At 49.1% G+C, this 10,761-nt stretch overlaps 1 protein-coding gene across 2 annotated transcripts; it reads right to left on the bottom strand.

The window, feature by feature from the left end:
- Positions 1-347: 347 nt before the first annotated feature.
- On the bottom strand, positions 348-10,249 carry Pax1 (paired box 1). Of its 2 annotated transcripts, none has more exons than XM_047541317.1 (5): positions 9,976-10,249; positions 8,911-9,540; positions 7,281-7,423; positions 6,560-6,795; positions 348-1,608 (listed from the first exon to the last, which is right to left on the bottom strand). In XM_047541317.1, the coding sequence occupies exons 1-5, from the start codon at positions 10,247-10,249 to the stop codon at positions 1,422-1,424; spliced, it is 1,470 nt and encodes a 489-aa protein (XP_047397273.1). In that variant the 3' UTR covers positions 348-1,421. The 2 variants fall into 2 exon arrangements, with proteins under 2 accessions (XP_047397273.1, XP_047397274.1); XM_047541318.1 differs by having other exon boundaries at positions 1,406-1,622; positions 6,573-6,795.
- Positions 10,250-10,761: the final 512 nt, after the last annotated feature.

The following is a 10,761-nucleotide window of genomic DNA, read 5'->3' as shown; positions in this document are numbered from 1 at the left end:
GTTAAAACATTTCCTCTGATAGTATTCATCCCTTGAAGTCAGGGGCCGAGTTAGCTTTGTAGTAAGTACAACACAGCAACACAGGCTTGCTCACCCTACCAAGCAAGTTTCAGATGCTTTCCTTTATTCAAAGGCAGCCACATTTAACAGGTGATGCAGACTCTTCACCAGTGATCTTTTTATGACTACACAACTGCATTATACCCCCGGGGGTCCCACCACCAATGCGCCTGGACTTGAAATTAGTTAACAGCCCATGTATCTGGCTCTAGCAGACACATTCTGAGCCCACCCACCCACCCTTTTGAACAAGAAGCCCAAATGAACCTTGGTACTTGGAAGCAGTTTGTGGTTTAAATTAACAATCATTTTGGTCCCCAAACACCAAAATCAATGCCAATGCCTTTACCATTTGTCAGTTACCCAAGTGTTGGGAGTGAAGGGGTAGGAGGAGCCTCCTCCAGGATACCCAGTTTTCTAATTACTGAAAACACCAATAGCCCCAGTGTCCCTTACTCTGTCCTTTACTCTTACCCCAATCTTCTTTGGAATGACATCATCTCAGAAGCAAAGAGAAGCCCAGCCACTGAGCACTGAGAAAATACAGACTTCCACCAATATATTGGGGAAAGAAGACAGTTTGAACATCAAGGCTGTGTTCTGGTTTGTTATTAAAAAACATAAAATGAAACTATGGCAGGACTGGGGAATGTAGTTCAGTGATGTAAGTCTTGTCTAGCAGGTACCAGATCCTGAATTCCATACCCAGCACTACCAAAATAAAAAATTAAAAAAGGCTGTGGCTTCTCTGCCCACTTCCTAGGTTCCAGGATCCCTTAGACCTGAGGGACCCAAAGGGTTGGGGGTTTCAGAGAAGGAACTGTCACAACACTGGTCTGGGGCTTTCCAGATTGGGAAAGGTGGGGGTTGAGGGAAGCTGTACAGATGAAAGGAAAGAAAGCCCCCAAAGATAAAAGAGGAAAAACAGAAAGAGAAAAGCGTGGACCAATAGACAGTAGAGAAAGGGGAGGAGGAGAGAATAAAGAAGGAAAGAGGTGGGGGAGAGGGCAAAGTGAAGAAAGGGAGGGAGGGAAAGATAAAGTAGGATGAGATGGAAGACGAGAAAAGGAAACAAAGAAAAGAGGGAGGAGGGAGAGAGAGAAAGAAGAGGGAGGAAGATGGGAGGAAGAGCAGAAAAGGAGGACAAAAAAGAAAAGGAAATTTGAGTCTGACAGGGCAAGGGACACCACGTCGAAGCAAGAATCTCGACAAGGATGCAACAGTCTAAAGCCAAAGTTCAGAAAAGCCAAAATATTCCGGCCCATAAAGGAAGTGTGCGGGCCAGGCTAGAGGCAGGACGTGGCCAGGGGGTGACCAAATGTGTCCCCGCCGGCCGGGGTCGGCTTCCTCCTCTGCGTGTCCTAGGGTCTCTCCGCGCGGCTCGCCACCGCTGCGGAGCGGAGCGCCCCGGGCCGCCCGCCCGTCCGCAGTTTCCTCAGGCTCTGGCTGGGGCTCGAGGAAGAGCTGCCCCTAGGAGGTCGAGGCCGGGATAGGAAGTCCGTGTAAGCTACTGAGGGCGTCTGGGGCCTTGCCGCCCGGGCTGGAAGGCTTCCGGTCAGCCACTGCGGGAGGAAGCACAGGATCATCGGGTCACTGCCTAGCGCCTCGCCGGGAGAGAGCCAGGATGTCTCAGGACGCGAGCCGGACGCTCTCGCTGCTTCCAATGCTTTGGAAGGAGTCAGGAACCCGTGCTCCCCAAAGGCCTTGTGAGTCTCTAGATGCCCACCTTTCCCTCTCCCCTTAACTCATTATTTACCATCGTCCTATGTAGAATTGAAAACTTAGGACTTAATGGGTTAAGGGAGTCAAGTGTAAGGGGAGCTTGGCAAGTGGATCTCCTCAAACGGTCACTTGGACCACCATTAATCCCTGGTGGTGTATACCGGGTGCTATTTCTTTTACCCCTCAACTCTGTCACCACTCGCTTAGTAAAGGGGGTGATTGTCGCAGGAGGAGGGAGAGGTTTTCAGATCCGATGGAGGCTTCCGCTGAGCAGAGCCGAGAGGAGCCAAGAGCTGACATCGGTGCTGCGCGTCCTCTGGACACCCACCCATCTGCCCACCCCAGACCTTGGCCGAGCATATAGGTGCAAGGCCTAACCCTCTCCGCTGATGCCCAAGGCTCGGCTCCGGGTGCTCTCGCGGTGGGTAAAGGGAAATCATGTGGAAAACGAGCCACCAAACATTCCTTCCTGGCGCAGCCTGAAGCGCCCTCTGACTTAGGAGGAGGTAGCGCGTTGAGTGAGCAGCAGAGTCCGTTGTACCCATGAGATGGGGGATCCAGATACACTCACCACTGCCGGCACAGCACGTCCTAGGACCCACGGGCCTCTGTATTAAGTGACAGTCAGCTTGCCAGATCAGGCGGTATTCTACGTATTGCTCTATTATTTGGGGGTTTGGGAAGGGGCCCAAGTTTTGCTACTGGAAGCCAAAAAGTGACGATGCGATTGTGCAACCCTATTTTTCCTTTCCCAAGCCAGGGCCGCTCAGTTTCTCCTGCACCAGAAGGCACAAGTTGTTTATACCTAAAGGGACCTATTTTCAATTTTCTGTTTTTCCACCAATAAATCCTCCTTTAAAGGAAGAGTTTGGAAGCCTCAATTTGGATTGAGAAAGAAGTATCCCCACACACACTCCACCCACACCTTCATCCCTCCCTCTTCTCTCCTGCGAAGTCCTCACCCGAGACCCAGGCTCAACTTACTATGACAACCTGAACTAAAAACCCACACATCAGTTGTAGGGAAAAACAAACAAGCACACACATTTGGATTCGCAGAGATTTTAAAGAGGTCTACAGACCTTTCCAGCAGAGACAGACTCCCTGGGCTCTTCCCCACCCACCGCTCAGCTCTTTCCTAAACACAGTTGTCACTGCCAAGTCAGCGGAAGTATTGAGACCTTTTCTTTTTCACCCTATACACAAGCTTCAAAGTGAGGACTTGTTTAGAAAACATCTGAGGGGGAGGAGGTGCCTCTGCCAAAGGCCGGTTCCCTAAGAGACAAGCGAGAAAATGGGCTCCTGAAAAATAAACACAAGGGAACCCGCAGATAGATTCCACCCCACCTTCAGAGGCAAATCCTGCTGCATTTTTAGTTCTTTCTGTTGTAATAACTCCTCAGGACCCACTCCCCACTTCCATTCCATTCCATTTCCTATCACAGGACTCCAGGAAATGTGGATGGGTCTGTCTAAGGGATTCAGAAGCCTGAACTCTTGCTAGGGGCTCTGCAAGGTCATGTACTCGGGTGCGGGGCTGGAGGGCAGGAATAGGGACAGGCCTTTTTAAAATATAGGGATTGCAATTGGCCAGTGCACCGGGACCTTGGAACAGAGGCACCAGGGATCTGGGAAGTAGTCTCCCAGAGCAAGGTCAAATGAGCCTGGCATTAACAGCGGAGTCCTATGGCGAACAAAGGCCAGCACCCTAGTGATCCCTCACAAAAATTCGTTTTCAGGATCCTCCAAAAACTGTCTTGAGGCAGAAATAACTAGGGGGAATAAAACCTCAAGATACCTTTAACAAATATAAACAACACATTTTCTTTGTGTGTATGCAGTATCTTACAGATTTGATTTCCAAATTTTTAGTCTTCCTAGAACCTGCTGTGAGGAATTTTTAAACCCTGACTGATGATTGCCAAAAACAGGCTGTAAATACCAGTTATCTTGAGGGAATGTCTGGTGGGAGGTTGGTGGGTTCTTTCACTTTGGGAGGGAGTCTCTCCTGGCTATGAAGACATTTGGGTAAGTGTTGACATTTCTAGAACATCAGTCCCTCTAATGAAGATGAAGTGGATTTTCCTATTCTTTTCTCAGTTCCCAAAAGTAAGCTTTCTTTCAGGAGATGGGAAATGTAGATCATATTTTCTTGCCTACATAGTAGAGAACCCAGACCCACAATCTTTCCCAAGATAAAATTAATAAATTGTGAAACATAATTTGGCATTTGAAAAGGCTTTCCTTCCGATAACTAAGATGTCTAACTATACCTAATTTATATATATATATGGCATTGTCGTGTGTATGCACTAGATGATCAAAAGCGTTTTTTCTGAGAATTCATCATATTGACTTGTTTGCAGTTTTTCTAATGACACTTTTTTTCACTAAAAAGAAACTTAGTAAATGCTATTCCTACCATAACGAATTGAAGAATTAATAATAACAAACCATCTTATGGGGTAGGTTTCTTTGAAGATATTAATTTCTTAAGAAATTTTAGAAAATAAGTGACAGTAATTTGTATTACTTTGCTTTGTCTTTTCACAGACCAGTTAGGGGCAGGGGTCAAAGTCAGTTTTTCTATCAATGAAAGAATAAAAATTCAAAACCAACTGTGTATATAATTCTCATGCTGTGAAAAATACACAAAATAAGTGATTATTTTATGCTCTTTAAACAAAAACAGTTTGATAAACCATTATTAATAATAAACCTGAGTTATTCCTTGATCCTCTACCTGAACCTTTAAAGAACTGTAAGGATCATAACATTAAAATAGTATTAATCACCAATGTAGCTAATTATGGCTTTGGATTTTGAAAACAGATGTGCTATTTTATAATAGGAAGCAGATACAATGGTAGGAGGACAAGAATACCAGTGCCTTTGAATGGGTCTGTGTTTCTGAAAAGGAATATAGCTACCAAAGTCAATAAGCAATAAGCCCTAATGTTAAAGTTGCATCCCCTCCCAAATTAAGTAGAAGTAGTTTAGAATATTGTATGTTTTACCTTTGGATTGTTAGTTATTTACACTTCACAAATTTATTTAAATTGTGAAGTTTTGAAATGCCTCCAGGACAAATTGGCTCTACTGGAAAATGACTGCATCTTTTGAAGACAATGGGTTCTTTTTCTAAGTCTTCCCTTCCTTGGGATCAACCCAGGATAAATCATTTAAATTTGTGGATTTACTTTTTGAATTCAAATGTGCCTTCTCAGTTAAATGATTTGTGCAACAATGAAAATTCCATTTTTATTTCAATTTCAAGGGACAATCCTGGGTGTCACGAAGGATGGGTGTCTCTATTTCTAAAATTTCCTTCACCTGAGTTTTCCTTTAAATGAACAAGAGGTATTATCCTGTTACTTGAAATTTAAAGTTCTAATTCTCAATTTTTGAAAATTCATTTTGCCTTGTCTATAATTAGGAAAATTTGTCTATAATTAGGCAAATCAGCATTATCCTAATATTCCAGGATGTGTATGTTTTAAGAAAGGTGGAAATAGGAAAGTTGTTTTTCCTTCATCACTATGGATGACACTTAATCCCCCCCACACACATAGATGAATACCATCATGTCTCACCAAAACTACTTGGAAACAGCACTTTTGTCTAGGAGGCAACAAAGAGGAAGCCCCTCAGGTCATTTGCCAATTCACTACCACCTGCCATTGCTACACCCCCACCCCCCTCAATAGGGGTGAGGCAAATCAACTGGTAAAGGTCTGTAATCCAGGAACATCCTTCAGGTCTGTGCTCTGTCCCTCTCTCTGTTGGGGCTGGGATCCCCTGAGATGACAGCCTCCCCCTTATTTTGCCTGAAGTAGGTGAAACTGCAAATTTCTGGTGATCAGAAGCTAAACACAGGCAGGTTCTAAAGTAGCAAATCCACTCACTTCTTTTACCAAGGGAGAAAACTGAGACTCAAGTGTAGGTAAACTTTTCCCAAATTATAAGGAAAATCAAAATCTGATGGGCAGGGTAGAAAGATGCCCCTCATGATCCTGACCATGTGTTAAATCCCTCAAATTTCTTAATTGATTTACCGGGGAACAGATTTATAAACAAGGAGAAGAAGCGGGAGAGAGGAAGACCCTCTGGTCACACTGCCCTCAGAAAGGAAATCCAGAAAACATAGTTCAAAAAGATTCCAGACTTATGAACCCATAATTAAAATGCTCTAGTCTTTCCTACAGGATGTATTTATGGAAAAATAATTTTAAAGAAGACTGGGGTCTGGTTTTAAAAGGAAACAAAAAAGGGAATTTGGAGGGTGTGGAGATCAGGTGCCACTGTCAAGTTCAAACCCACCTGTAAGGTTCAAATGCCAAGACAGGTGCATTAGGAAAAGCAAAACTTAGCAGGCCACAGAAATGTGGGCCTGGAAGGTGCTTTCTAGGCTCTTCTAGTGATGAAGCAACTGAGGCCCAGAGAGGAGCAATAACTTGACCAAGGTGCAAGAACCAGATCCAAACCCAGGAGCCCTGTTTGCAGAACTGACCCTCTTTGCCCAGTGTCTACAAGTCAGAGCCTCTCTCAATCTCAGATGTCCCTTAGGAACACCTGTTAGAAATACATTTGCTCCAAGAAGCGACAAGATTAACATCTTAACCTGTACCTTAAAGGAAGAATGTATGCTCAGTTGCTTTCCTACTTTTCCTCCTCTCTTTGCGCTGTATCCCCAACTCCAGCCCTCCTTTTCCATAGCTCACCCTTCTCCTCTACACCCTTCCTAACCCCTCGAGCAGACATCTGATCCCCTCCCCGCCTGTGCCCCTCACCTTCTCGACTAGGATGCTTGAAGGTCATTGCTGCGGCAAGCTCCCCGCCATGTACTGTGACGCCGGCCCCGGTGGGCGCCAGCGGGGGTCCCTGCGCCGGTGGCCAAGGCGGACCGGGAGCAAGGTACCCGCCGCCTGGCGCGCTATACACGCTGTGTTGGTTGGAGGCAGGGTAAGCGCAGGCCGGGAGGAAGCCGCTTACTGCTGAGATGCCGGAGGCCGACTGCGGGGTAAAGAGGTACAGAGAGTCAGAAGACCCTGTCTTCTCCAGTACATGCCATTTGCTGACCTGGAGAGGGAGTGGGGGCCTTCACTTCCCACTGCTGTCGCCGTCAATTAATTCTACACAAGACCTGGTCTCTAATTTTCCTAGTAAGGGCTCTTTTTTGGTAAAGTGATTTCCAAAAATCTGCTCAAATTTTATAAATGATAATAAAAGACGAAGAAGTCATGGTACACACCATGGGAGAAAGGGGATTCTCGACCATCTATGGTCTGGACTTTCAGCTTTGCTTGCATAGGAACCTTGGCAAAAGGCAAATCAATCTCCTCAAAAGCCAGTCTGCCCGAAACTAGGGCGCTTGAGGAAAGGACAGAAATTTGCGGCTGGGTGCCAGACACAAGATCTGCCTACCAGGGAGACTTCTCCTGGGAAACCCCTTCTGCTCCCTTAGTGCAGGTAACCTACTTCCCCTGCCTCCCGGTTACCTGAGTGTATTTAATGTCCGCTTCCAAGGCAGGTTTCTCCAGCCCATTTACTGCTGGGGTGGCAGGAAAGCCCGTGCGGTTCACGCTGGCCCACTCTTCCATCTTGGGGGAATAGGCGGAGCCTTCACTACCGGTCAGGGCCCCTGCTGGGGACACAGGATGGATTAAAAGACACATCTGAATCTGGGCTTGACCTTCCAATCCAGACGTTTACAGACTGCCAACTACCCACGCTAGTATCCAGGGGTTCAACTAGGCGTGCAGTGGAAAACGTGGAGGTGATCAAACACTCCGGAGGAGAGCAATCACAGGCAGAGAGGCAGCTGGACTTGGGTTTCACTTTCACTCCCAGCGGGCTAGGAGAAAGAAAGGTGAAGGGGCCCCTCTTTGCTCCTCTCAGCCCTGGACCCGCTTCCCACGAAACCCCGCCCATGAGCAGGGACCAGGCACAACAGGCCAAGGCCTCTGGACGGCCCTTCTCTGTCCAGAGGCAGTATTCTGAAAGGTCCAAGTTCAAATTCGTGGCAGCCTAATGAAAATTGTGTATGGATTTTAACGTCTCAATAAGCATCTAGGGGATTGGGAGATGGTTCTGTCTTGAACAGCCTAGGGGTAACTCAAAAAAAGGAGTCAACCTTAGGACACAGTGAAGCTGCTCCTAGTGCCTGTGTGCACTTGGAGAAAAGAGGAAAAGCTCCGGATCTGAGTGCTGGCCTAGTGAAGTCACTTCCCAACCAGCAGCCACTGCAGCTCCATGAGAAGCTTTGGACCCAACCATCAGCTCAGTTACAGCTACCAGGACAAACAGAGGTGTGCCCCACTGAAACAAGGGTAAAAGCATTCATGTTTCTTTCTCGCTGCCCCTCCTTTCTCCAGGGCTATGGTGGATTTTGCTTCTGACCCTCCTACTGAGTCCACTACCATAAGAAAACGCCGGCAACAGAGGACAATGTGAAGACTGCCAAATTTGGCCCACCTATGTCCTTCCATAGGCAGACACCATAGTTGCCTCAAGCCTCCCCACTTTTCACTTCACCAGAGATGATCAACAGCTGGTTGTGTTTTAATTACAGTCAAAGGACAAGTCCTTGTGACTGTAGCTGCAGCCTGGGGGTGGCCATTACTGGCAGTTCCAGATCCAGGACTTGCAAGGTCTCGGGGAACCTGATAGAAATCTAGGCCACTGGACAAGACTGAAGACACGACTTCTTTCCCTTTTACTCAGAAAAGTCCCTGGGTCTGAGAAGGTGGGCAGAATACTGGGGAACGGTGAGAGATTCAGAAAGCTAAAGACAGAGTAGCAGAATGGCCTGAGCGGTTTGTTTGGCTTAGATTTGGCGATAGGGGTTGCATTCTTTTTGCAAAAATGAAAAGAAAAAAAAAAAAAGCAATTTCAGGCCTTCGAATTTGTGGTCGGCGACTGCTCTTCTACTTGGGAAATATTTTCCATATTTGTCATAAAAAGTTCAAGATGTCCGAGGGCTCCCACAGAAGTATCTGGACCCCCAGCTCCCCCTCAACGCTTTTCTGAGCCAGAACCAGTTTAAGAACGAAGGCGAGTATAACCCATCACCCGCATGTCTGCCCGCCGCTAATTCTTTAATAGAGGGCTACAGAAGGCACAACTAACCTGTTTGCTCCATAAATGTCCGGATGCCGAGGATGTTGCTGACCGAATGTGCCGAAGGCCATGAACGTGGGATGCTGACGTGGCCCGCAGAGCCCGGCACCCCGGGATGACTGCCCATCTTAGCACCGGTGGGCGACACCGGGCTTGGGTAGGGATACTGGTAGATGTGGTTATAAGGCAGCGCAGGCTGCGGCGGCGGCTGCTTACTTGTCTCGTACGGGCCGGGTTGCGCTAGGCTGCCAATCTTGTTGCGCAGGATGCGACTGATGGAGCTCACCGAGGGTACATTGTACTTGTCGCAGACGCCGTCGGCCAGCAGTCTGTCGCGGATCTCCCAGGCAAAGATGCCGGGATCACCCTGCTTGTAGTCCCGGATATGCTTTACTACGTTGGGGGTGGTAACGCGAGGTTTGCTGCCCCCGATGGCCCCCGGTAGAATGGAGCCCGTCTCATTGTAGCGCGCCAGAATCTTGCTCACGCAACCGTGAGAGACGCGGAGCTGCCGACTGATGTCACAGGGTCGGATGCCCAGCTGTGCCAATTCCACAATGCGCAAGCGAATGGCGTTGGGCAGGGGGCGGCCATTGACGAACACGCCGCCCAACTGGTTCACTTCGCCGTACGTCTGCTCTGCGGACGCGCCGGTCGAGAATGAGCAGGAGGGGGAGAAAACACCGGTGTGTTAGTCAAGGGTGTCCACGCGGGGCGATGGACTGTACCCAGGCGCGCCTCCGAAGGTGACCCACAGATCCCCAGACAGCTCAGAGTCCGAAGGCAAACCGCCTGGGTCCATCTCTAAGAGGGTGAGCAGTCATGGGGACCGCGGAGGGGCGCACTGCGCGCTCTAGCATTCAGTGCGGATTTGCTACTTTTGGCGCGCCTACTTGAATCCCCCTCCACAACTTGAGGAATTACCCCTCCAGGACTGGGGATATGAGGAGAATAAGAGTCGTCCAGGACCCAGAACTGTTTTACCCAGGAAAAGCGGAACGGAGGGAAAGGAGGCGCAGAGTCGTGACCCACCTCATCAGCCCTCCCGCGCCCTGCCGGCCTCTCGCCTCTTACCCATAGCGCGTGAGCCAACCAGTCGCCTGGCGCCGGGGCGGCGGGGGCTGGGCCCGGAGCAGTCCGGGAGAGCTCGGGCGCCGCCACCACCGGAGAGGCATAGAGGGAGGGCGTGCGCGAGCCTAGATCCGCGGCGGCCGGGCCGCGGGTTGGAGACGCGCAGTGCGCCGCCGCGGAGCGCGCCACCGCCCGCCCCAGGGCCTGCCCCCTCCGCTGTTGCCCGCTCCCAGGACACTCTCCACGCCCGCGACCCCAGGCCCAGGGTGAACTTCATCCGATTGGGAGAAATTCGTCTGACCGGGAAGCTGCAGCGTGCGGGAATCAATTTGACGTGTCCTCCACGTCAATCTCTGCAGTCACGCAGGAGACGCGCGAGTTGGCAGCTCATTGGTTCCCGTCACTGCGCCCAGGCGCCCCCCTCCCCGCCCTGAAACTCTACCCCCTCCTTCTGTCCTCCCCCTAGGCTTTTCTCCACCCCACTCCGGAACCAGCTCCCCGCTTACTTACACACACACACACACACACACACACACACTTCAAAAAAACACACACCGCCCCAATTTCCAAAACCAGTTGGACCTGGGACAGGGCACTTGCTCCCAGACCCTTGCAACCCCTTCCTTTCTCTGACTTTGGGAATGATTGGGAAGTCATTTCAAACCGATTATATGTGTTAGTACTAGTACTAGTTTTAGTTTTGGTTTTAGTTTTCTTACCACCCCTACCATCGATACTAATGAGACATCAGAGGGTAAAAGTTGATTATGGCAAGGTGTTTAGGGTGTG

This window comes from Sciurus carolinensis, chromosome 2, assembly GCF_902686445.1.
Source record: "Sciurus carolinensis chromosome 2, mSciCar1.2, whole genome shotgun sequence".
NCBI lineage: Eukaryota > Metazoa > Chordata > Mammalia > Rodentia > Sciuridae > Sciurus > Sciurus carolinensis.
Note: the sequence above shows the minus strand (reverse complement) of the source record. Positions and strands in the feature narration are given on the sequence as shown.

Coding starts and splice junctions, on each gene's coding strand:
- Pax1 (XM_047541317.1), bottom strand. CDS start 10,249: ATGAAGTTCACCCTGGGCCTGGGGTCGCGGGCGTGGAGAGTGTCCTGG. Junction 7,424..8,910: donor GACATTTATGGAGCAAACAG/GTTAGTTGTGCC, acceptor TGTCCCCAGCAG/GGGCCCTGACCGGTAGTGAA. Junction 1,609..6,559: donor CGAGAAGGTGAGGGGCACAG/GCGGGGAGGGGA, acceptor GCTGACCGGAAG/CCTTCCAGCCCGGGCGGCAA.